General features: G+C 39.3%; 1 protein-coding gene across 1 annotated transcript in view; it reads left to right on the forward strand.

The window, feature by feature from the left end:
- LOC139948895 (PAN2-PAN3 deadenylation complex catalytic subunit PAN2-like) overlaps positions 1–27,154 on the forward strand; it is a 28,742-nt gene extending 1,588 nt beyond the window's left edge. Inside the window, exons 3-26 of the mRNA XM_071947253.1 lie at positions 536–666; positions 753–922; positions 1,677–1,875; positions 2,901–3,019; positions 3,689–3,833; positions 4,790–4,934; positions 5,206–5,282; positions 6,067–6,191; positions 8,102–8,271; positions 9,755–9,918; positions 11,683–11,811; positions 13,269–13,418; positions 13,907–14,069; positions 15,207–15,319; positions 15,885–15,983; positions 16,972–17,114; positions 18,124–18,223; positions 19,221–19,355; positions 20,714–20,864; positions 22,156–22,310; positions 22,729–22,872; positions 23,317–23,496; positions 24,627–24,720; positions 25,054–27,154. Of these exons, the coding sequence (XP_071803354.1) occupies positions 536–666; positions 753–922; positions 1,677–1,875; positions 2,901–3,019; positions 3,689–3,833; positions 4,790–4,934; positions 5,206–5,282; positions 6,067–6,191; positions 8,102–8,271; positions 9,755–9,918; positions 11,683–11,811; positions 13,269–13,418; positions 13,907–14,069; positions 15,207–15,319; positions 15,885–15,983; positions 16,972–17,114; positions 18,124–18,223; positions 19,221–19,355; positions 20,714–20,864; positions 22,156–22,310; positions 22,729–22,872; positions 23,317–23,496; positions 24,627–24,720; positions 25,054–25,229 (3,377 nt within the window). The 3' untranslated portion in view covers positions 25,230–27,154. The remainder of the gene's footprint in view (positions 1–535; positions 667–752; positions 923–1,676; positions 1,876–2,900; positions 3,020–3,688; positions 3,834–4,789; positions 4,935–5,205; positions 5,283–6,066; positions 6,192–8,101; positions 8,272–9,754; positions 9,919–11,682; positions 11,812–13,268; positions 13,419–13,906; positions 14,070–15,206; positions 15,320–15,884; positions 15,984–16,971; positions 17,115–18,123; positions 18,224–19,220; positions 19,356–20,713; positions 20,865–22,155; positions 22,311–22,728; positions 22,873–23,316; positions 23,497–24,626; positions 24,721–25,053) is intronic.
- Positions 27,155–27,640: the final 486 nt, after the last annotated feature.

The following is a 27,640-nucleotide window of genomic DNA, read 5'->3' on the forward strand; positions in this document are numbered from 1 at the left end:
TTTGTGCTTGCGCGCATGTGAAAACAACCGTTGCTAGGTATTCTTTCGCTTACACAGCTAGCGCACGAATTTGGGGCTTGTATGTAAGTGGAGAATGGTGATCGTAACTTAGTAAGTGCAGAATTCCGTGGTAGGCAGAGCCATGAAATTGGGTTCAGACCTCGAGTCTGGTGCGCTTGACTGCTTCGCCACGACATGCTTCCCTCATCAATATCTCACCTAGATAAACCCCTTGCAATATGGGCAGCGTACTCACATGTGCCTATCCTAGGTGTCATTTTGGGTGTCAAAATCGTATATAAACATGCACGAAAGAGAGTGGACACCCAAAATTACACGCATTGTTCGGAGGCTCATTCTGTGTTGTGTAAGAAATCAAAAGCACCCCCTTGCAAATTGCAAGAAACGCTACAGGTCTGCTGAGGTCATGCGCACATTTTTAAGCTCGGAGAACAGCTATTATCCAATGATCTGCCTCCTTTTTGAGAGTGTGACATCATATGCAATGGGTCTATATTTTATTTTACTTGTCCAGGGACCCAGATGCCTATGCATGGATCCTACAGGGAGCTTCACAGCGTGATGGCAGATGGGGGCAATCACTACGGAGTATCGGCCGTAGCGTTTGACCGACAAGAAGAACTACTATGGATGGGAAACCAAGGGGTGAGTTACAATTGATTTTTCGCAGGATCTGCAGTGTTTGCCCATAACTTTGTTCCCAACTCTGTTTTTCTTGTTACTCTCCACAGGGCCACGTTACTTCGTACTATGGCCCTCAGATGCAGAAACACACATCATTCCAGATGCATGCATCCAGTGAGATCAGACAGATCACAACGTTTGATGGTGGAGTGCTAGGACTGTCCAGTAACAGTCTTCACTGCCATGCTAGACAAGGACTAAGAGTCTTTGACTACAGGTAATGTTTGTTTGTTTGCTTGTTTGTTTAGGCGATCTTTCCGATTAAAATGCAGCATGGTCTTGCTGGCCTGAAATTACTCATCAAATCCGTTCCGCGGAGTCACTTGCAGTTTTCAAGAAACATCTCAAAACTTTCCTGTTCAATGGTTGATTGCTTTGACTGTTTTCCCATTATCAGTGCCATTATTTTTTTGTTTACTGTTTGGTTTCATGTAAAGCGCTGTGGTACCTTGTGTAAAGAGCGCTATGTAAATGTCTCTTATTGTTATTATTGTTATTGTATTGTAGTGTATTTGCACAAATTTATTTTATTGCTGCCCTACATTATTAGGGCTGGGCCTCTGTTGCCTTAGTACCCCTTTAAAATGTTCCCATAGTTTTGAAGATTTTCCAAAGGAAATACCCTTTACCAAATGAAAATGTGTGTAAGCACTATAAACTTTCCCAAGTTCTGTGGAAAAAAAAATCACAGGCATATTACTTGGGTGGGATTCGAACCCACTACCCTTGCAATTCTAGAGCAGTGTCTTACCAACTAGACTACCGAGGTTGCCCGGTAGCTAGAGGCAGTTCGAATCCTATGTTTTGGAAGCGGGTGCCGCAACGATATAAGAGAGCTTAAATTTGCATCGGGGATAAAGTATATTAATTTTGGTTTTGCCCATACACCAATGACAGTATTTTCCCGAGTCCTGTAAAAAAACGTCACATTGATGTTTTATTTCTTGATTTTTCTAAATTTTATACTGCAGAGGTGAATCTCTTCAGGACATGCAGTGTATGTTGATCTACAATGGCACGCACCTCCTCATGGGAGGTCATCAGCAGCTACTAGTAGAGTTTGACCTCGTAGAAGGCAGGGAGGCGGGATCCTTCACCGCCCAAGACCCGGGCGTGGCCATCATGAGACACGGCAAGAACTTCATCTGCTGCGGAGACACAAGTGGAAAGGTAACTCAAGTCCGACTCATACTTGATACATACTTGTAAATCATTATAAGGTGCTACATAATTGGGTCTCATAATTCATAGCTTCAATATCCCAGCTAGCCCGCCTTGAGTATCTTGTTTGGTAGACACGCGCAATATACAAGACTTTAACATTATTACTTGCTGTGACTTTTGCACACCGGACATTGCGGTTTTAACGTTCGAGGTTTGTTAAAAAATAATAAAAATCCACATTAAATTTGTGTTAGCGTGCGGAAATGCATGCTGCAACTTGTGTCCATACATTCGTGCAGTGCAAGGATATTTTCAGAAATTGATTGATTAAAGGCTTTGGACACTATTGTTAATTACTCAAAATAATTGTTAGCGTAAAAACTTACTTGGTAACAAGCAATAGAGAGCTGTTGATAGTAAACAACATTGTGAGAAACGGCTCCCTCTGAAGTAACGTAGTAATTTTCTACTAAAATATCTGAATTTGATTTCGAGACCTCAGAATTGGATTTTGAGGTCCTGAAATCAAGCATCTGAAAGCAAGTAGTAAGGGTGTTTTTCCTTCCATTATTATCACCCAACTTCGACAACCAATTGAGCTCAAATTGTCACAGGTTTGTTATTTTATGCATAATGTTGAGATACACCAACTGAGAAGACTGGTCTATGACAATACCAGTAGTGTCAAGTGTCTTTATGCCTTGCTTTCCGTCCAATCTTTACCGCAGACTATAAAAATCTCCTTCCTTGAAGTCACATCACATCTTGGTACTCTTTTAAACTTTTGTGGAAATGGGCGCACAGTCTGTAATCAGGTTCTTGCCTTCATTTACTGAAACAGACGAACATTTTAAATTTGAATTTGTTCGGCTATGCATCCGACAAGTGTGTACAACCTTATTTAAATTATTAAAAAAGAAAAAATTCCCTGTAACCTGTGAAATACGCTTGACATAAGTGCTGAATTCCTTGCTTACGGTAAGCAGGGTCTGGACATTTGGCCCTGGATAATTAATGTTTCTCCTTCTTAGGTTCATTTGCGAGATCTGAACTCCCTGAAGGTGGAGCATGTTCTAGATGCTCACTCCGGAACTTTGAGTGATTTTGACGTTCATGGACATCAGCTGGTGACGTGTGGCTACGGCGAAAGGTAACAAATCACTTGCAAGTTAAGTCGTAACATTGCCTCGTAAAAGGGTTTAATATTGAGTTTAAAAAGTGGTTATGATATGATTTTTTATATATATTCAACTTGTTGCATATACACCACATTCATGTTTGTTGGTACGCAGTTTGTATTTGTTCAATGATTATTATAAACGGCAGCAGACTGATTATATAGAGCCCTCAACTGTCACCAGGTAGCAGGTTGCCTCCTACTCCTGAGGCTAAAACAGTGTTACCCTGATCTGTAAGGATGTAGGCATAGGTATCATCTACTAGGAGTCTAGCTGGTAGAGCAGAATGCACTACCTTTCCAACATTTTCTTGAAGTAAAATGGTCAAGTGCCTTGCCCAAGGGCAAAGTGTCAAACCTACACTCTACTGCTGACAACACAAGAGCGTGGGTTCGATGAACTAGACCGCTTGGCAATGACACGCCCAAGCTTGTTGTGTCCTCTTATCTGTTTAGTACCATAATCGGACTTCGCAATCCCCCCCCCCCCCCACATACTTTAAATGTGAATAAGTGATATTTATGAAATCTCAAATATAAACTTCCGCTCGTCACTGATTAATTTTTTATCTGAGTGATGATCATCTAAAAGTAAATTTTTCGCTGACATATATTTGTAATCATTTCTCTTTTTTTTTATAGGAATGGAGGTCTATCCTTGGATCGTTACTTGATGGTCTACGACCTTCGAACTATGCGACCTATGAACCCACTACATATACCGATTGAGCCATGGTATTTGCGCTACGTGCCGACCTACTCTAACAGAGTTGTTGTCGTCAGTCAGGTGAGGGGATCTCTGAAAGGGTTCCAAATTTAAATTATTATTATACTGTGTTACCCGTTGAAAAATGGTTTGAGTTTTGGGTTTTGGTAATACTATAAGTTATCACACAAGAGGAGTGGAATACAGACATATACAGCACTTTTGGATATGGGATGCAGATGCACTGTATTTTTCTGTATTCCCTAAGCGCTTGTTTGACAATGAATTTATCTTCAAGCAAATTTTTTCAGCATTATGCTTTGCATTTTTTTTTGAGATGTCAAAGAATGCCAAAAATTTCATTAACATTTCATGAAAGATCTAGTTGTCAGAGAAGCAAGGTATTTCATCTTGTAAATCTTGCTTCGAGTGCTCTTTTTGCGTCTTTATTTTGGGCAAATTCCTTCAAAAACAATTTCCAGGAGTCATTTCATTCACCATGTTTTTGGTCCGTTCAATAAACGAGCGATAACATCAGGGCATTACTTGCAACAGCGCCCTCTGATGTCAATGGAGTGTTAGACTGGTTCCTTAAGAAATCGTGACATCGGATAAACAGCTGTGTGGTTTGATATGTGTGTGAGGGGGAAAACGATCTCCGTTGCGCTTTTGTGAACGTTGAATAGCATGACTGTGTTGCACATGGTTGCACCAGCACATGGTTGCACCATGATTGCACTGGATATTTTGACCAACAGCTTTATGTCCCATCCTTGTTGGGACAAAGCATTGTGGTTAAGTGTCTTGCTTAAGGACACAGACGTCATGACTGTTAAACCCACACTCTGCTGAACACCAGAGCTTGATTCCGGTGCTCTTAATTGCTAGGCCATGAAACAACACACAGAACCAACGGGTTTACGCCCTAACCGAAGAACGAAGCATGGTTAAGTACTCTGCAGAATGCAGATATAGCAAGAGGTGTATTATAAAGAATGTTAATACTTGATAACATTTATTATTTGTTAATTTTACAGACCGGTCAGTTCCAGCTGCTTGACCCTGGTGGTCTGGTGACCCCTGAAGCCATGCTACTCTATCAGGTCAACATAGCAGGTGACATGGCGCTAGCGTTAGACGTCTCTAGTAACTACAAAGCTATATCATTCGGAGACTCTGGAGGTAGGTTCTTAAGTTTCCATTAAGTTGCAACTATAACCACAATCTGTTATCTTGGACCAATTTCTGCTTACTGTAAGCAAAGAATTTGCGCTTACGGAAACAGGGAATTCCACGCTTACATAATTGTCTTCATTATTATTATACTGCTCCCTGCTTTCATCGACATAGAATTTGAACTTACAAATTGCTGTCAGGTTGACACAGTGGTACCTTTCTGCGCCTTCATTGTAATTCTCGTGGAAAATCAAAGTATTTCATTTTGTTCCACCAGGTTGTGTTCATATGTGGACAGACTCTGAAGAAGTTACATTCAATGCGTTTCCACGAGAGACTGAGTTTGCTCATCCAGTAAGTCGATTTCATATTCACTAAGGGAATCAATGTGTGGTGAAGAGGTTTTCAACTTGTGGTTTAATCCCAACGAGGCCTGGTTCTTGATAATTATACCGAGACGAAGTCGAGGTAAAACATCAACAGTTTTCGGTCAAAAAGTAAAATAAATGCAAAAATTATAATTGTTCAATGATTTCTTTCAATACAACACCCCTCCAGCTATGAAATGGTAAAGCCCTCCGCTGCCCCTCAGGTAAACGACTCCTTATAAGGGAATGCTGAAGAAACTGTCTTATAAGAACAGGTGCAAGGTAGCGTGTCACGCCAATGAATTAACACTTTTTACCGGTCATAAACAAAGGTAAATACATACCCACGTGACGCGATCTCCACCAGTAGGAATAGCGAAAGTGTCTGAGGTATTTATGAATACTTTATTAGGGCCAAGAACAAAATAGAAAAGGGTACACGAATGGTCTCCGTACGGGAGGTTCAAAGACCGGGTGCTGTCCAAGGAGTTTTGTGTACACAGTCTGTAGGGACAATGAAAGGAACAACAGATGCCTCAACAGGGATTCCAAAATAGAATGTCCGTCAAACTGAGTTGTTGGGTCAAATATAGGAAATTTGTTTTTGTGTTCAATCTCAAATCAAGAAAAAAATTCCATGCTACTAACACATTTACAAATTAGTTGTTTCTGGTGTTAGTTTCTAACAAAAGTAATAATGATAATTATATAAAACTTACTCATCTAGTTTTCATTGAGAAAAATATTTCTTGTTCATTTCTTTCATCCAGCCTGACGACCATCGCCCGATTTCCATCTCTAATGAGTTTGCCTCATACTCCTCCATTCCGATGCCATTCTGTGATGGACCGCTCCTCTCTGATTGGCCACAAGACTGCTGCCGACCCGTCATGAGGTAAGCTGACGATTAGGGCGCACTTTGCTCAAGTTTTTAAAGGAACACGTTGCCTTGGATCGGACGAGTTGGTCTATAAAAAGCGTTTGTAACCGCTTTTTTATAATATGCACATGGTTGGAAAGATGTTTTCAAAGTATAATACAATGATCCACACAAGTTTGCCTCGAAATTGCGTGGTTTTCCTTTTACTGTGCGAACTAAAACGGTCGGCCATTTATGGGAGTCAAAAATTTGACTCCCATAAATGGCCGACCGTGTTAGTCGACGAGGTAAAAGGAAAACCGTGCAATTTCGAGGCATGTTTGTGTGGATCATTGTTTTCTATTTTACAACATCTTTCTACCCATATGCAAACGGTTACAAACGCTTTTCAAAGACCAACTCGACCGATCCAAGGCAACGTGTTCCTTTAATTCTTGGACTTGAAACTTTGCAGGGTGAAGGGATCAGAAGGGGTTCGCCCCCGGTGTTCCTGGTTTGATTGGCAGCATATTGTGTCACACCACCCTGTAAAACATTACATGGTGCTATGTAAAAGGAGTAGGTCTCATAATTCAAAAGTAGTCCCGAATACCGCTCGTTCTCACATTCTTCACCCTCACACTGGAACAACTTACCGCACAACATCAGAACTGCTCCGAACCAGAACATTTTCAAGCATCTGCTGAAAACTTACCTGTTTACTCATTAATTTTTGTAAAGCGCTTCGGGACTGTTGTGTGAAGCGCTATATAAGTGCCGTTCATTATTATGATACCTTGCAGAAAAAAACTGAATGTCAAAGCACCTTGAGGGTCACTGAGTGAGGGATATGCGCGCTATATTAGAAGCCACTATGATTGTTATTATAACTTAGAGAGGTTTCCCGTAACACCATATGAATTTCTCTTTTGAGTAGTTTGGTTCGAAAAAGAACTGGAGGTTAAAGGAACACGTTGCCTTGGATCGGTCGAGTTGGTCTTTGAAAAGCGTTTGTAACCGTTTTTTATAAAATGCATATGGGTAGAAAGATGTTGTAAAAGTAGAATACAATGATCCACACAAACATGCCTCGAAATTGCGTGGTTTTCCTTTTACCTTGTCGATTAACACGTCGGCCATTTATGGGGGTCAAAATTTTGACTCCCATAAATGGCTGACCATGTTAGTTCGCACAGTAGAAGGAAACCACGCAATTTCGAGGCAAACTTGTGTGGATCATTGTATTCTACTTTTAAAACATCTTTCCAACCATATGCTTTTTATAAAAGACGGTTACAAACGCTTTTGTTTTGACCAACTCGTCCGATCCATGGGCAATGTGTTCCTTTAACAACATAATGTTTCTGATACTGTACTTCTCTCTTAGTTCGTGGGACTTGGAAAGCCCTGAGTATACATGTAGTGCTTTTTATACATTGGTGGGGGTGAAACCAGACTATAATGTCAAAATTATTTTTACATAAAATGGTTGGGTAAGAAAAACACTTTTTTGTTGGCCTAATGCTTATTCACAGGCCAAATTGTCAATAAAGATGCAATGATATTCACCTGCAAAAGTTTCAGCTGAACTTAATGTCTTCTAATTGAGAAAATGGCAAAAAACTGTCTTTCATCTGGAATGCTCAACCCATCCACATTTTGCAATGGTAGGCACATTGTCTGTACCACAACATCTCTAGCCGCAGCATTTACAAATAAGTACCACTTCAAAAACCCCTTTTTTTGTTGGCTTAGTTTGGTGGATTTCTAGTCAACAGCATTTTATACAAAACTGTTTTGCAGGATGCTTACTACCGTCACCGTCTTTACAACAAGTAAGCTTTTTGATAGAAATTACACAGTTTTAATTCAGGTTCAACAAGTATAACCCTAAACAACATTCCAGAAATATTTGTTCAATAATTTCCATGTCATCTTTCTTGCAGACAAGCTCCGGCGGTTGACCCTGAAATATTACGCTCCATGAAGGTGGTGCAGTTCATCGGCTATGCCCCCAACCCAGGCACCAAGAAACGCAATCAGGTCATGTATAAGGAAGTCAAGCCTGGGAAGCGCAAAGGGAAGAGCCAAGTACCCGAATCACCACTCGGGAGAGGTGAGATGTCTATGTCCAATTTGGTAGAGCCGCTTAAGCTTCTTATAAACTTTAGGTCAGGGAATAATGGTATTTTGTTGGAGTATCCTTCTGGTAAAATGTTGACTACATTTGGTGATAGGGCTTTTTCTGTGGCAGCCCCTAAGCTTTGGAATGCGCTACCGCTTCACATACATAGCGAACAGAAACTCATCTCTTTTAAATGTAATAAAAAAACCTATCTTTTTAAAACCGCTTTTTAGCTTTTTAATGTCTTCTTCTATGGTCACCTTGCCAGTTAGTTTAGAATTTTAGCATAGTTAGGGTGAGAGGCGTCTGTCTCCTGAAAAGGTCAAAACATTACTGATGCCAGCATAGATAGGCCTATGTAATATAATAAGTAACTAATTAGTTCTCTGTTGGCGGGACAGAAGTATCCCTATACTTTTGTTTTGGGCACTGGCCTGGTGACCAGTCTTTTTTCGTTATCTTTTTCTTCCACTCTGTGCTTTTTAACATGTGTTCTGCGCCTCTGATCATTTTGTATGTAAGGGGCGCAATGTAAATTTTAAATATTATTATGATTATTATTATTAAGCACAAAAAGATGCTATGCACAACAAAATTATGCTAACCAGAACAAGGTTTACTTGCCAGCATACCATGTCTAATGTTCAATTTGTAACTGCATGGTATCCTGCTCATTATTTTCTGCTGAGGTAGCTCTGTGAAATTGGGCCCTGCGGGTCCTTTTGGGGCACTGGGGGAAACTCTTCTTGTGGCTTGTCATGGCTGAGCAGATGTGAACACCGGACTCGAGCTCTGGCGTTTCTGTTCAGCAGAGTGTAGGTTCAAATCCTGTTAGTGACACTTGTGGATTAAAGGATTGTGTACTTTTTAAACAAAAAAAAACACTATGTCCACAGATTTACATTAAACTTGCACCGTTTCAAGATAATGACGGTAGAAAACTTCCCCTCAAATATTGCTTGTTGAGGTGCTGTAGTTTTTGAGAAATAAGTAAAACAATGTCACAAAAATACAGTCACATGCTAAAATAATTTCCGTCTCACTCTGAGACAAAAATTACTTTCATGACTTGTTTTTTATGGACATTGTGTTTTGTGTCCCACAAAAAAGTACCCAGACCCTTTAAGCAAGATACTTAAAGCCATTGGACACTTTCGGTACAGAAAAAAAATAAAAGTTCACAGATTTACAAATAACTTACAGGATTTACAGAAGGTAAAAAGACTTCTGTTGAAATATTATTCCATGAAATGCTTTACTTTTCGAGAAAACATTAAAACAATATCAATTCTCGATATCGAGAATTACGGATTTATTTTTAACACATTTCATAACACATGTCATGACACGGCGAAACTTGTGATACACGAAGTGTGGGCTTTGGAAAGTAATGTTACCGAAAATGTCCATTGGCTTTAACTAAAGGTATACTTTGCTTTAAAAAAAATTTCTTTTCTTTTTCTGCTCTAATTAGATGCTGATACCCACATGTACATGGTGCCTAAATACTACCGCAAAGTGGAGATCAAATACTCCAAGCTGGGTGTGGACGACTTTGACTTCAGACATTACAACCAGACAAACTTTGCTGGTCTGGAACCCCACATCCCCAATGCGTATTGCAACTCAATGCTACAGGTAGGTAACTCAGTCAGTGTCTAAATAAGCCATTTGAGTGTTAAAGATGCTATGTCAGATTTTTGGCCGATTTGACCCAAAAATTTTGATTTAAAATTTCACAGGTATTTTGATGGGGGTCGAGAAAGTTACAAGCTTTCATTTGAGCCATTGGTTGAAAAAGTCCGCCAATTATTTGTAGCAGTGAAATAAAGTGCTCAAAATTAGTTTTTGTCGGGATCCCGACAATATATCACGTGACCAATTCTTATGTGTTTTATAAGAAACGTTTTTAAATTTTTGTCATGTTTCCTGACCATTAAAAGTGAAAGTTAAAGTCACCTGGAAATAGATTTTTTTTCTTTCAAACATAAGAGTATATGCTTACGAACAATAAAACAATTTTGTTAGTAATTGTTTGTCACGATTTATATGTTTAAAAAATATATAAAGTTGTTTGGGGGGCTGACTCCGCCTACCCCTTTTGTGACGTAATTCAAGGCAGACTTTGCCTGCAATGCGTATAGTAAACACACGTGCAAAGTACATGTACGTCCAAGTCGTGAGTTGGTACATTTCAAAAAGTGTTTTTCTGCATTCAGCAGCAATACACCTGGTCGGCATTGCCGGAAAAAAACAAATTTTTTTTTTTTTGAAACGTACAAACTCACGACTTGGTCCGTACATGTACTTTGCAATTGTGTTTACTCAACGCATTACAGGCAAAGTCTGCCTCGATTGACGTCACGAACAGCACCCTCTCGGGTCGGGGTATACTCTTAAATTTGTAAATAACATAAGAACTGATTTTTTAAAACCTTAGTTAACTGTTTATTCACATTCAACTCATCAAAACACTTATATTAATGACAAAAGCTTTATTTTGAAAAAATACCACTTCCAGGTGACTTTAAACTTTTTTTCGTTAGAGTGGGTGATACTCTTTGAAATACCATTCACTCAAAAAAAAAAAAATTGTTTTTTAAAAGTTTGGGGCAAAAAATCTGACATAGCATCTTTAAGGCTGTTTCACATGAGGTAATTTACAGCAACCAGTCCAAGGCAATCTCCAAGAAGAAAAGCCATTCACACTTCAGTTTTCTCATTATTTTCTTGGGGATGGTGAGTTACAGCTAGAAGAATGTCTCTTGTGCTGCCGAGGTATTCCTTTTGCACACAGTTAATTTTGGTAAATCCCTCCTCACCTCCGACAGATATAAACAATGGCTTCCCCCACCTAGAAACAACAACCTGAGAAATTCCAACAAACTTTGTTCAATTACATGTTGGACTAACCGTTTCAAAATCAGTTGCATCCCCTCCCTAGTTGAGCTGCTCAATCACCAGATAATTTTACTGGCCTTTAGATAACAATTGTTTTCAATGTGTAAATATTTGTATTGTATATCTTCTTACAATTTTTTAATGTTATATTCAAATCCAACCTGTTTTTATAATCTCTTCTTGTATTTTTGCTGGTTTTTGATGTTTGAAAGTATTTTTATACTGTAAACCTAAACACAATTCAGCCTTTTGGCTGCTACGTTTGATTTTTAATAAACCAATAATAATAATAATAATAATAATAATAATAATAATAATAATATTGGTCTTGGTTGCCTCCAAGTTGCCTGTAAAAATGGTCGTGTGACGTAGCTTTCGCAAGATTTGGAATGTGCTAAAACTCTTGTGAGTTATGGATTAACACTATAAATGTTCAGAAATCAAAACCAATTTTTGTTATGTTATGACAGATACTGACATTTTCTTCATTTGTTTCTGCAGTTGCTGTACTTCGTTGAGCCATTAAGATGTGTACTAGAGAGCCATCTGTGTACAAAGGAATTCTGTCTGGCGTGTGAGCTTGGATTGCTCTTCTACATGTTGGATCAGTCAAAGGGACAGACATGCCAGGTATGTGAGGGCGCTAGACATGTTCTTATAAGGGAACCAAATGCGGTTAAGAGGTTTCAGACTAGTTGTTTAAATACACTGAGACCAGGTTCCCAATTTCATAGACATGCTTACGCAGAGAAAAACTGCTTAAAACAGTTGTGCTAATCAAAAATAAGCAGGATACCAGCCACAGACAGTGCATGAGAAATGGTATTTTGGTTGGTAACTTTATTTTGGTAAGCATTTTTTTCTTGAAATTGGGCCCTAGTTCTTGATAATTTTTACCAAGTTAACAAGTTAAAATGATCAAGAACCATGCATCTACAGTGATATGCTTCCTTTCACCCGTACAAAGAGTGACAACAGGTTCTGAAAAACCTGCCTTGTAAACAGTCACTGTGTAGACTGCAGGACTTGCAATCACAAGGTTGTGAGTTTTAATCCCCAGCTAACCGCTGTTTTCACAATGGCTAGAATAAATATTGTCGTCTTGATTTGTACACTTCATACTCAAAGACGTTAAACCAATTTTTGTATGAGAGAGAGTGGCTGTTGCCAGCTTGGTGTTTATATCCCTTTGTGGGAGTTTGCCGAGTTCCCTTGATGGGAAGATTATTCAAACAAACAAGCAAACAAACAATCCTTGTTCCGATGGTTACTTTGGGGATTACTGTGTTACCCCAGATCAATAATATTTGAGTTTATATAGCGCTTTTTCACTTCTGAATGGGTGCCTCAAAGCGCTTCAAATTATTACCCCTGGTCACTGGGCCTTAATTCACTCCTTAAACCATCTCAGCTCCCTGGGGAGTATACAGCCTCGTGCAACAAATGCGCTACTCGGCTAAATCAATCACAAGAACCATCTCTGCCCTCACAGGTACCCATTTACCCCTGGGTGGAGAGAAGCAATAATGGTTAAGTGTCTTGCTCAGGGACACAAGTGTCACGACCGGGATTCGAACCCACACTCTGCTGAACAGAATCAGCAGAGCTTGAATTCGGTGCTCTTTACCGCTCGGCCAGGACACCCCAATTCCAGACCGTTGCCATGTTGTACACGTGTAGTATGCAAGATTGGACAGGCTGCCGCCATTGTTCATCAATATGTTTGGCTCAATAGGAATTAAGTCTGAACAGTGTCTGAGGTTCAAGCATGACATGGCAGATTTTCATTTGTGGATCATGGCCGAGGTCCTGTGAATCACGTAGAGTGTCTACTCAGTTTGTTTACTTGAGAACATCAGATCCCGGAACTAACCATGAGAACCACTGTTGTCTTTCCTTTGTTGCAAGTCAGGGTTTCATAGTGGCAACAATATTTTCAAAGGAAAACGATTACTCATGAAGCTCCAAAATCTTCTGAAAAATAATACCGTAGATAAAATGTTTACAAAATACCGACTTGAAGTAGGTAAAAGTTACTCAACGTTTGCTTGAAAACCAAAGTGTAATGTATATGATTTTGTTTTCAGGGAAGTAACTTTCTGCGAGCATTCCGTACCATTCCAGAGGCGTCTGCTCTCGGGCTGCTACTAGGGGATGCTGAAGAGTCTGCTGGCAAGGCCAACTTCCCTCGCCTAATCCAGAGCTGGAATCGATTTGTGCTTCAACAACTTATTCAGGTACATAATAAAGATAAAAGATATCTTAAAAAGTGCACATATCCTATACATATCCTATTAGATCAAGGCGCTGGACAAAAGAAGAATCAACAAAAACAAAACAACAAGCTCTAAACAGTTTGTTCAGTTTCACCATTGTGTCAGACTGACAGACTTCTGGAGGGAGTTTGTTTCATAGGTAGTGGGGTAAGAGTTGTTGTGTTCTGCAGTTTACCGAGTTGGCTGTCGCGATGATAAACGGTGGAAGATTTTTGTAGACAGACGCTTAGGAGTGAAGGCATTTCCAGACAAAGAGCAATATTTTTAACTTGATTCTTTCAGAACCAAGAAGGCAATGTCATTATTGAAGGATTTGGTTGATGTGTTGGAATTTACACGAATTTGTCTAACGGAGTTGACACAAATGGTACGACTGCTCGCCCTTTTTAGGAAAACTTACCAACACAGATGAATATTACAGTCAATATTACCTGTCTATTGCCCTACAGGACACCATCGAGACAGATACTTCTCCATCAGGAACAGAGAGGATTAAACAGATGTTTGAGTCCGAGGTTCAGACAGAGGTCAAATGTCGATGCGGAAAGGAAACCGAGAGAATATCAACAAGTCTGTTAGTCACCCTGACATACCCAGAGTTTCTTCCACCAAGTAAGTTCCTTTTTCAATTTTTGTTTTTTTAGCTCTACCCTTAGAGGTATAAAAGGGTACCTGCGAGGGTAGAAATTGTGTTTGCGAAAAACCTTTGGAGCGCTACGGCAGCTCGGGGCGTTGAGAAAGATTAGAGGAATGTTATTGGTCCAATGACCAGGGGACTCATGTAGAGCGCATTGTTATATCAGGGAGGTGTAGCTGCACGTTACACTAGCAAAAAAATCAATGTGAAAGTCAAAACAAAATTGTTTGAAGCATACATGAAATTGCCATATTCACACGTCAGGCCGTGCAATATGAAATGGTGAGGTCACCTAGAGATGACACAATTTGTTGACGTTAACATTCACGTTTTTGTTGACGTACATGCAGCTAAATCTCGCAATTATTGTCAAATTGGCTGTATTGATCCATTTCACCTGACATCATCATCAGATGGCGTTAACACGAAAGCCTATTGACCACCAACATGGTGAGCGTGGCATCAGTCGCCGCATGTGACGCGTGTGCAAGGGGTCAATAAGAACTAGTTATTGGCAAGGAGAAAGTGACGGATGCAGTGCCCTGCGAGCTTGTGAAGGTGTTCAAGGATCTTTTCTGTCACCATCGGCATTCCTGCGTAGAGGTTAACATTCCCCAATACAAATCACTATAGGGATAATGACGACTCATCTTAAAGGAACACAGTGCCTTGGATCTGTCGAGTTGGTCTTTGAAAAGCGTTTGAAACCATTTGTTATGAAATGTAAATAGTTAGATGGATAATTTGAAAGTAGAATATAAAGAATCACACAAACATGCCTTGAAAATGCACGGTTTTTCCTTGACGTCGTGAAGAATCACGGTCGGCCATTTTGTGGGGACAAAATTTTGGCCGACTGTGTTAGTTAGCGACATAAAAGGAAAACCACGCAGCTTCGTGTGGATTATTATATTATACTTATTAAATATCTTTCTAACCATATGCATTTTATAACAATAGTTTCAAACCCTTTTCACAGACCAACTCGACCGATCCAAGGCAACGTGTTCCTTTAAAATGAATCTTCAGTGCTTTGAGAAACGGGTCCTGGAAATTCAGGAAACAGAAACCTTGTTATTTGTGTTGAGAATATTTCTTGATTTTCTTCATAGCTGCTTCAAGGCCTGCGAAGGAAGTCTCATTCGCATCTGTCCTTCAGAATAGCATGCTGCTAGATCAGACAATGCAGGCATGGTGTGATGATTGTAATAGATACCAACCTACGGTAAGTCAATCTCACATTCAAACTTCATGAAACTAGTTAGCGCAGAAACTTGCTAAGCTCAGACAAAAGTGATGCAATAAAGATAACTGAGTGATTTGTCGAAAAAATCAGTACCAGAAACAAGCGAAGAAAGGAAAATTCTAAATGCCAAAATATTTCATATGGGTGCGATCGATTGGCTTCCGCGGGTCGACCCCGAGGTGCACACTCAGGTGAGCCCCTGACAAGAGCTAATCGAACGATCACTCACCCTCTCGTAGTGACGTCATGCACCTTGGCCCAGCCCCAAGTGACCCGTTCCACAAGCAGGGCTGACGCGGGCGAGCCCCTGTAATGACGTCAAAGCTATTCAAACGTAGTGGGGGCAGACCGGGGTCGTTTAGCGGATGCTAGTGGAACGCACTCTCTGGCAACTTTCTTCTTGATAAATAACATAAAAAGTGTTGAAATTAACATTGAAAGAATTTTTAATAAACAACTTGACTTTAAACCCCTTTTTCTCAGTTGTATTTTCTCTCATCTCTTTGTATTTTACGTTCACAAATTGTTCTTCTTAAAAATGCAGTCTCAAAAGAGGACCTACAAGCGCTTGCCAGATGTATTATCCATCAACTGTCACTTGGAGTCTAACAATGACATGGTCTTCTGGAAAATACAAGAACAGGTACTAAAAGATGATACCCTGTGCCACATATTGAGCGGGGTTTACAATTTCTGTTTGGTCAAGTGGATTTCTACAAAAATTTATATTGATGTTTTCTTTATAAATTTGGTTTGCGGTAACACCATGTGTGTGTATCTACTTGCCAGGTAGAGTTTGTTCTTAGAGAACTGCCTTTCTTTATTCTACTACTGCGGAGTAGATTTATCGGATGTTCGTGAGACTGCTCAGCTCTAGAAAGAACTGTCCTGCTTTTTAACTACTACCCGGGAAGGTATAGAAAATTGTCTGAGACTAGAACTTTAGCTCATAGGATCTTAATTAACTGCTCTACCGCGGAGTGAGTTCTTTAATTGGTCTCAGCGATTTGACTAGCTTGCTCTAGTCATCGTCAGGAGACTGAAGAGATGAGATAGAAGTTGACCTTTTTATAGTAGAGTGTCATGGCCGAGCGGTTAAGAGCATCGTATTCAAGTTCTGGTGCTAAGTCACCAGAGTGTGGGCTGGAATCCCGGTCGTGACACTTGTGTCCTTGAGCAAGATACTTTACTATAATTGCTTCTCTTCACCCAGGGGAATAAATGGGTACCTGCGAAGGTAGAGGTTGATATTGTGAATGAAGCTCCTTTGGAGCGATATAAACTGTTGCCCAGGTTGTATACTCCCAAGGGAGCTGAGAAACCTTTAAAAAGGGATGTTATTGGCCCTATGACCAGCAGCTGATTTCTGGAAACGCTCGAGTTGGGACGAGTAACTCTTCCTAACTTAGGATTAATCTTAAGGTCTGCATGCTACAGTGCAGGGTTGGGACTCGTCCTAAGTCCTTAGATTAATCTTAAGTTAGGAAGAGTTTGGTGAACTCGATGGCATGGCACTAATGTAAAGCGCATTGATACGGTTATTGTGAAATGCGCTATATAAGAATTGTTAGTATTATTATAGGGGTTTAGAGGCTTTAGTTAATGTTTTCCTTATTACATTTTGTTTTCAGCTTGCCTTGGCCAGGGAGTCCGAAGCCCATAAGCAGCAGTTAGAAGCAAACATCGCCAGCATTAAGATGTGTCGTTATGGTCAAGCATGCACCAGGCAGGGATGTAAATTCAGGCATATGGACGAACGAGACGCTTCAAACCCGTAAGTTGATCCTTCCGATAACAACAACGATGAAAAATCATTGCCTCAAAGTTTTTTTGTACAATATTATTAATAATGATGCGATTAATAATGATGACAATACCCGCTGCTAAGATATAGGATTCGAACTGCCTCTAGCTACCAGGCAATCTTGGTGGTCTAGTTGATAAGACACTGCTCAAGAATTGCAAAGGTCGTGGGCTGGAATCCCATTGAGAAGCATGCCTGTGATTTTTGTCAAAGAACTCGGGGAAAGTATGCAGTGCTTTCACACAATTGTGTAAGGGTAAAAACAAATGATAACAACATTTATCTTCCGGTACGAGCCAATCCACCAATCAGATGCTCGAACTACTAGGGGGATAAAAACATATATACTACTTTCTCTTTTTTATATCCTACTTCCTCTGTTTTTATTACACAGTGCGTATTGTGAATGTCAATGCGTCACGCTCCGTATACAGACAGTGCAAAAATTACATTCTAAACATTGTGCGCTTCGTCTGAAATTTGAAACTTTGCGCGTTGACGTACATGAAACTGGAAGATAAATTCGTTATAACACGCGCGCTCGTGGAATACGAAAAAAATATCCGTATTTGACTCGCGCTTGTGTGATAACTTATATTGTTAGCAGACATTTTGACTGGAATACTGCTGCGTCCTGTGACCAACGAGGTCGAAGGCAGCGTCAGATATGAGAAGCATTCCATGATCATAATAATAATAATAATAATAATAATAATAATAATAATAATAATAATAATAAGACTTGTAATGCGCACATATCCACCCTGCTGGGTATTCAAGGCGCAGGTGATAATAAATTTATCCTCATAAGCCTGCATTGTCTGATCTAGCAAACTTGGCACGCATACAAACGCAATATGTGGTGTACGAACAGCTGTACATTTTGCGTATACTTAGCTTAAATAACACACTACGTGAAGGAATATTTGCGCGTCTTGACAATAAGATGACCTCAATCATATGTTAACTTTTGTTCTAGGCTCCTTCAGGAGGAGAACAAAGCGTCTTGGCTGCCTCATGGTCTGAGGATAAGACTCAATAAAGACGGGTCTATTGAGATTCAAGAAGTCAGAGATGAGGTAAGTGGGTTAAAATCCTACCCAGTTCACTACTGTTGTTTCACAATTACTAGAATAAGTATTATTGTCTAGTTAATGAGTCACGATTTCTTGATGTGTGCAATTCATAATCGTAGAACCAATGTAGGAGGGACTTTGGTTGTTGCCACCTTGTGGGAGTTCACCAAGTGCCCTTGATGGAAAGATCATACAAACCTTAACCATAAACAACCCCTGCCTCTGATTATCGTTTATATCGTCCCTCCCTTAATAAGCAAATATCAATGGATGACATCATCTTAAGTCACCTTGTTGAACTGTGTACTCTGCTTGTCTTCTTTTTAACCTTGGTTTTTCCTTAAATTGGTCTGTATCTGCTTAATATTTTTAACATATAGAAGAGTTTGCGGTAACACCATGTAATTACAATCTCTAAATGAGTTGGGGTGGTTCACGAAAAGAACCGTTGGATTAACTCGACGTTTCGATCAGTATGCTCTGATCGTCTTCTGGATCGTCATTCTCCAGAAGACGATCAGAGCATACTGATCGAAACGTCGAGTTAATCCAACGGTTCTTTTTGGAACCACCCCAACTCATTTAGAGATTGTTATTACATGGTGTTACCGCAAACTCTTCTATATCTTATTTCCACCATGCAAAGTTTCAAATCCTACTTAATATTTTTAACCTCTGTGAAGCGCCTCGGGACCCTTTGGGGTTGAGGGCGCTATATAGAAGTTGTTTATTATTAATATTATTATTTAACCATTTCATGCACAGACCGGTGGCTACAGTTTAAATCCCCTCAGTAAAATAAAACAAAAATAATGAAGAATGCACTGCCACAGTTTTCAGAATGGGAAACAGGGTTCTTGATGGTGCTGTTGTGACCTGTTTTTGGGGTCGCCATCTGCTAAAGAAACAAGTAAAAAAAGTCATGTTGTTTGTTTGTTTGTTTGTTTGTTTGTTTGTTTGTTTGTTTGTTTGTTTGTTTGTTTGTTTGTTTGTTCTGCAGGAGAAGGTTGAGAATTCAACAGGGTTTGTCAATTACTACCTTCATGCGTCGGTTGGTCATATAAGAGATATACGCACCGGTGGTAACCTGATTGCACATGTCCAGGTTGGGAAGACCTACCATAAACGTAAAGAGGTAAGGCCGTGTCCAAATGAATGCTGTAGTTTTGGAGGAATGAGTAAAACAAGTCACAAAAATAATTTCGTCTCAATAAGACATAAATTATTTTTATTTTTTTTGTATACATAAATTAAATACATTAAATACAATACATAAATTTATATATAAATTATTTTGGCATGTAAAATATGTTAATCAGTTAACTGGTTTATACATTTTTACATGCTAAAACTGAGACTAAATTAGTTGTCATGACATTGTTTTACTCATTTCTCAAAAACTACTTAACCTTATTGGTACCTCACCATGCAATGCCTCAAATCCTATATACTTCACCTCAGCAAGTAATATTTTAAGGGAAGCTTTCTACTATCATTATTTTCAAACCGTTCAAGTTTAATGTAAATCTGTGGACATTGTGTAAGTAGTACCCAGACCCAAATAAGTGTGACCATAGAGATGTTGTTAGAAGTCACTGCTTAATAAGGCACGGGGAAACTGGATTTGCAGATCTCTTGAATATGGTTTATTGTCAGATCGAATCTGTAAATTGGATGAACAGAGACGTTGATGATAGTTCGGCCAATTTCAGAATTACATTAAGCAAAATAGTTAAACAATAACAGTTCAACAATAATAGTTAAACAATAATAGTTAAACAATAATTACGAACAGCTTAAATGGAAAATAAATAAAACTAAATCCCAGTCGCCATCTTGGCGAACCACATATCTCATGTTTACCAAAAGAACATTGATTAAAAAATACACTAAATAGCACAAATGTATGTTGATATAAAGAAACAATCAATTCTCATGCATTCTATTGATAAATAGGTAAGACTTGAAAGTTTAAGAAATAATGCATAAAGATATAATAAAATAAATAAGAATCATACCTGTAAATTGCTGCCCCTCGTCTATGGAACAAACTGCCTGCACTAGTAAAATCATCCGTTTCTTTGACCCAATTTAAAAAAGAACTGAAAACACATCTTTCCAAACAGGCATTTGATTCAATGGTTTAATAATTGTTATTTTTGTTACCTTTTAGGATGTTTTTTCTTAAATATTGCATTTGTATTATTGTATTCTATACCACATGTTCTAGATTTCTCTCAACTTAGGTTTACATTTTAATTTTTGTTGTTGTTATTGTATATTAATTAATGCTATTGTTTGTATTTTAACGCCATGAGCACTTCTGTGGATTTGTGCGCTTTATAAGTTTTCATTATTATTATTATTATTTTATTATTAAATTGGGTGAACAGAGATGTTGATGATAGTGCGGCCAATTTCAGAATGACGCTAACGGCTATAACCCTAGAGTTATCCTCACCATGACTGTTTTTTTTTTTTTTAAATCTTCAGGGAGTGACACACATGCAGTGGTACATCTTCAATGACTTTAGTATCGAGTCCATTGAGAAACATGAAGTTGTACAATTCAACATGGAGTGGAAGGTTCCATGCGTCTTGTATTACATGAGAGAAGACATCAACGACCATTATGATATCACAAGTAAGAAATCCTATATGTTTCTTAACAACAAATTTTTTTAATGGCCTGACGTTTCGACTTAAAGACTTTGGACAAGTTTGGTAATTGTCAAAGACCAGTCTTCTCACTTGGTGTATCTCAACGTTTGCACAAAATAACAAACCTGTGAAAACTTGAACTCAATTGGTCGTCCAAGTTGCGAGAGAATAATGCAAGAAAAACACCCATGTCACATGAAGTTGTGTGCTTTCAGTAGCTTGATTTCAGGACCTCAATATCTCATTCTTAGGTCTCTAAGTCAAATTCGTGGAAAATTACTTCTTTTTCGAAAACTATGTTACTTAGAGGGAGCCGTTTCTCAAAATGTTTTAAACTATCGACAGTTCTCCATGGCTTGTTACCAAATTTTGATGCTAACAATGATTTTGAATAATTACCAATAGTGTCCAGTGCCCTTTAAGAAACACGTTGCCCTGGATCGGATGAGGTGGCCTATGAAAAGCGTTTGACACCGTTTGTTATGAAAGTATATGGTTAGAAAGATAATTTAAAAGTAGAATATAATGATCCACACAAGTATCGCTCAAAATTGGACGGTTTTCATTTTACGTCGCGCACTAACACGGTCGGCCATTTATGGGAGTCAAGTTTTTGACTCCCATAAATGACCGACCGTGTTTGTCGATGAGGTAAAACAAAAACCACGCAATTTTGAGGTATATTTGTGTAGATCAATGTATTCTACTTTTACAACATCTTTCTAACCATACCGATTTTATAACAAACGGTTACAGAACGCTTTTCAAAGACCAACTCGACCGATCCAAGGCAACGTGTTCATTTAAAGGACCTTGTTACACGAGGAAATTTTTTTTAGGCAACTTGGAGGCAAACTACTCCAGTTCATGCTACAGGACCACTTTGGTAAAATTTGTGAACATTTAAAGGTGAATTGCTTTTCTTCTTTGAGATTGCCTGGAAATCGCTCGTGTGACATGGCAAGGAAAAAAAACCTGATTGGCCTTTAAAGGTATAGTTCACTGATAGTAATACACAATCTGAGAAAAGTTACTGACATTGATGCTTCTCAGAATGAAACTTTTGAGCATAACAAATCTTCAAACATGAAATGATTCTCAAAATTATTTATTCTATCGAAAGCTGCTGTAGGCTTTCAACCAAAAGTTTTTATTGGCATTATTTTAAAGTGCCCGTTGCAAAATAAAAAATAGGCTCACCCAATCAAAGATGAAATCCCAGATCCGTTATCTTCTCCTTTTATATTTACCTGTTTCCTCTGTTTGAAATTTAGTCAAATCACCCATCGACCACACCGTCCTGCAGCCAGAAGCCTCGTTATCTCAAGGTGTTCTCAGTCATAGTACCTTCACTCCTCTAGGAATGGAAGAACTCCCCAAAGAGGGCGACATCATCGGAATTGACGCAGAATTCGTCTCCTTGAATCAGGTATGTGCAGTGTGAATTTGTGTCCTTAAGCAAGACACTTAACCATTGCTTCGTCCTTCGGATGGGACATTAAGCCATTGGTCCCATGTGTTGTGTAACGCATGTAAAAGAACCCAGTGCACTTATCGAAAAGAGAAGGGGTTCGCCCCGGTGTTCCTGGTTGTGGCTGCTTAATGCGCCATAGCACCTTGTAAATCCCTATAAGGTGCTACATAATTGGGTCTCACAATTCATAGTGTAATAACCAATTCTTTCTGTGTAATACTAAGCGCCTTGAATACCTTGTTTGGTAGATACGTGCGCTATATAAGACTTCAATATTATTATTATTAATCCACAGAGAAGCAATTAAAGTAAAGCATCCTCTATTTTCTAATTGCCGAACTAATCAACTTCTTTGTCTGATTAATCTGCTCAGGAAGAAGCAGAGATTCGTAGCGATGGGACACGCTCAACCATTAAGCCCAGCCAGATGTCGGCAGCTAGAATCAGCGTCACTCGAGGAGAGGGACCTCTTACTGGTCAACCTTTCATTGATGATTACATATCCACACAAGAACAGGTCAGTAAAAGGGTCTCACTTAAAAATCACTCTGTCCGCCACTCGGAGCTTGACGCTTGCCCAACCATCCTCTGGGAGCCCACCCAAGGCAAGGCCTCGCATGGGAGAAGATGTCTCTTCTTTGTAGACACACTAAAACAAGACACCGGCTTGACCAGCGCTGAGGAACTTCGCTCCTGCATGCTTGACCGGAACATCTGGAGAAAAATCACTGGGCAGGCTCGAGCTTCTAGATGGCGCTCGACATGATGATAAAAATACAACTGGATAGTTCCACAAAGATGGAATCAGAGATCTGGGGTCGATTTCACAAAGAGTTAGGCTTAGTCCGAACTTAGTCAGCTCGATATTTTACTCAATATTTTGCTTTCTATCAAGCAGCATTATGAAATTGGCCCCAGATATGAAGTGCTTAATATTTCTTTCTTTTTCTGTATTTCTTAGGTTGTAGATTATCTGACTAAGTTCTCGGGCATCAAGCCGGGTGATCTGGATGCCACCATCTCCTCCAAGCATCTCACTACCCTGAAGGCCACATATCTTAAGCTCAGATACCTGCTGGACTGCAAGGTCAAGTTTGTTGGTCACGGTCTCCGCAAGGATTTCAGGGTCATAAACCTCCTGGTAAGTGGGTCTTCATAAAGAGTAATTTCAAAATATCTGATTATAATTATATTTATTTTTTTTTGGGGGGGGGGCTAATCATCCTTACTCGCAGCTAATACAAAGCTAAGAGCTGAATTGCGAAGGACGCGGCTACAATGTGTTCGAAAAACAGGTTCGAGAAGGCATGCAAGGGCGCCTTTGGATGCCGGCCACATTAAAAGGACACGGAGCACAGCCAAAGATCGAAAGTGTTTGATTTTTTTGTTCCTGAGGGAGGAAATCGGTTGGTCTGGAAACCCTCGTTATTACGCAATTCCCTTTTTACGTTTATAAGAAGTTCTTTGTTGTTTATAGTCACCTCCTTTGGGCACTCTGGTTTGACTCTGACAGCCTTTTGACATTCATTGTAAAATATGTGTGGCGTTGTTGTGCTGAGCGCTCTAGTTCACTGGACCCAAGCTCTACTGTTGTCAGCAGTATGACGCTTCTGTGCTTGAGCAAGTTGAAAGATAGTGCATTCTGCTCTACCAGCCAGCCATGCCTCAATCTTGACAGAGTGTTAAGGGACTAACCATGTGTCAGCCCCAGAAATAGGTGGGATTGTGCCCCCTGCCTGGTATACAGACATTTCATCATTATTGTATTCATTCAGGCCACATGCAAAACTGGTGGTAGCGGTGGGATACAAATACAAACTGAGCAATTTGGTCACCCTTTTAAAGCCATTGGACACTTTCGGTAAACAGTGTTGTCAAAGGGCCACACTTTGTGCATCACAACTTATATATAAAATAACAAACCTGTGAAAGTTTCGGCTCAATCGGTCATCGGAGTCGGGGGGAAAACCCACCCTTGTTTCCACATGTTTCGCCGTGTCATGACATGTGTTTAAAATAAATCCGTAATTCTCGACAACGAGAATTGATAATTGTTTTAATGTTTACTCAAAAAATAAAGCAATTCTTGGAATAATATTTCAAGAGAAGTCTTTCACCATGACCTTCTGTAAACCCTGTAAGTTATTTGTAAATCTGTGAACTTTTATTTTTTTTTCTGTTCCGAAAGTGTATAATGGCTTTAATACCAACATTTCCAGAATCTGGATAAACATCGCCATCTGTTTATATCCTCACTACATTCTCATCCAGGTTTCACACAAGCAAGTGATCGACACAGCAGCACTCTTTAACCTTCCAAAACAGAGGATCTTGTCTCTACGATTCCTAGCCTGGTTCTTCCTTGGTAAGATAAAAACACTTCCATCGAGTCACTTTCAGTGCTATTTTCAAGTTAGTTTGATTTCAATGGCGGAGTAATTTTGTGGCTACTCTGGCCGAGCAAACTATTACATTGGACTCAAGGTTTTTTTTATCGAAAAGATGAATGGGAATCAAAGTGTGTTGAATCAGTTTTCAACTAGTGTTTTAAACCCGCCGAGGCCTGGTTCTTGATAATTTACCTTGACCTCGTCTCGGTGAAATTATCAAGAACCAGGCCTCGGCGGGTTTTAAACCACAAGTTGAAAACCTCTTCACCAAACATTTATTCCCTTATTGACTTGTTCTTATTGACTAGGTGTGAACATCCAATCAGAGACTCATGACAGTATTGAAGATGCCCGGACTGCTGTGCAGCTCTACCGCAAGTACTTGGAACTAACCAAAGACAATCAAGATGAATGGCAGAAAGAGTTGAAACGTTTGTACAGCGAGGGACGCAGCCTGCAGTGGAAGGTCCCTGGATCAACTTGAGCAGACCCTGGATCAACTAAGGTGGTCCCTGGATCAACTTTAGTGGACCCTGGATCCACTAAGGTGGTCCCTGGATCAACTTTAGTGGACCCTGGATCACTTTGTGAGGGCCCTGGATCACTTACTGTGTTTATGGACTAACATTAAGGTATCTGAATCAGTTTTAAGATGCCAGTCAAATTCTGAATGCCTGGATCAAATGAGGTGCCTTATAAGTTGTAGGGTGCATGGATCATTTTTGTGGTGCCTGGATTAATTTGGAGGTTCCTGGATCAATTTTGAGGTTACTGTATCAATTGTAAGGCACCTGGATCATGTTTGTTGTGCCCATAGAGTTGTATATAAGAACTAGAGGGCGCACTGGTGATGCTGCTTGCACAAACGCGACAGGACCGCAAGGAGACACGCCCGCCACTCTGCACTCGCATTGAGTATGAAGTACACGGTGGAGTTTGTAATTGTTGAACGCAGACGCGCTGCTGTTTTGTCAACTTAAAAAATGGCCGCACAACACACGCTGAGCGATGCTGTTTTGTCAACTTAGAAAATGGCCACATGCGTGCAATCGCGTATTGAGGCCAGTGCGCCCTCTAGTTTTTATATATAACTCTATGGTTGTGCCTGAATTAATTTGAAGGCTTGGTTCATATGACATTTACAAGCTCTCCAAATAAACTTGTTATACAATGTGTCTCGTTCAAGCTGCCTGGATTGAATGAATCTAAATTTACGAGAGGATGATAAACAGCTGAAGAGTCTAGATGCTTTATTTCTTTATTTAAAGGCAATTGACACATTTGGTAATTTTCAAAGACCAGTTTTCTCACTTGGTGTATTCCAAGATATGCATAAAATAACAAGTCTGTGAAAATTTTGACTCAATTGGTCATCGCAGTTGCAAAAGCATAATGAAAGAAGAAAAAAACTGCACAAATTTGTGTGCTTTCAGATGCCTAATAAAAGGCTTCAGGTCTGAGGTCTTTTAATGTTTGAGTGAGAAATTAATTTTTTCCCCAAAAACTACTTGTATGTCACTTCAGAGGGAGCCATTTCAGTGGCTGCTGTATGCACCATAGCACCTTGTAAACCCTTATAAGGTGCTAAATAATTGGGTCTCAAAAATTCATCACTGCAATTACCTATCTTTCTGAAAGTTTGTATATACTCAGCGCCTTGAGTACCTTGTTTGGTAGATACGTGCGCTATATAAGACTTCAATATTGTTATTATTATTATTATTTCTCACAATGTTTTATACTACCAACAACTCTACATCGCTCATTACCAAGTTAGTGTCCAGTGCCTTTACTGGGTCTTCATGTAGTGCCAGTGACTTCAAAGCCATGGAATGTTCTTGCTTAAAGCCATTGGATACTCTCTGAAAAAGAACAAAAATTAAAAGTTCACAGATTTACAAATAACTTGCAGGGTTTACAGAAGGTAATGGTGAAAGACTTCCCTTGAAATATTATTCCATGATATGCTTTTTACTTTAGAGAAAATAATTATCAATTCTCAATATCGAGAATAACAGATTTATTTTAAACACATGTCATGATACGACAAAACGTGCGGAAACAAGGGTATGTTTTCCCGTTATTTTCTCCCAACTCAGATGAACGATTGAGCCAAAATTTTCACAGGTTTGTTATTTTATATATAGAGGTTGTGATACATGAAGGGTGGGTCTTTGGACAATTCTGTTTACCAATGATTACCGATTGCTTTAACACACAGCACTTCAGGATTCCAGCACAATGGAATCTATACATTAATTGTTTTCTTTTTACTAATTATCAATGTTACTGGATCTCCAATGTAATTTCAATTGTACATAGTATAAGCTTGGAAAGATAGCTTGTTGAAATACATGCGGACCTGTAAAAAGACTGTGTATATAAACAATTAAACTGTTCTTCTCAAAATTTGGCTTTTGTCTTTAAATTTGTTTTCAGTGTCAATTTCCCCACAGGCTTATTACTAAGGTTAGAAGCCCCACGCGTTTCCATCAAAATACATCACAGGACAGCCTAAAAAGAGTGCAACGGCTAAGCCCTTTCTCCAGGTATCACCAGGGGAAAAAAAAACAGTCTAAAACAGTCTTGAAAATGTTCACACAGGGCTATATAATAGCCTTGTAAACTTATCAAATTTTTTACTTGTGAACTTATCAAAATTTTCACAGTAAAGTTCACTAGGCTATATAGCCTTGTGAACTTACAAAATTTTTCACACACATACATATTGTGAACGTGTCAAATTTTTCACAAAAATGTTCACAATGTGAACTATCAAATTTTTCACGAAAATGTTCACAAGGCTATAATTATTTATAGCCAACTTAGATCAGTTGGTTACTTGTAAAACACCATGAATATTAATGCTTTTCGCAGCTGATCGTACTTGAATCC

This window comes from Asterias amurensis, chromosome 16 (assembly GCF_032118995.1).
Source record: "Asterias amurensis chromosome 16, ASM3211899v1".
In the NCBI taxonomy this organism is placed as follows: Eukaryota; Metazoa; Echinodermata; class Asteroidea; order Forcipulatida; family Asteriidae; genus Asterias; species Asterias amurensis.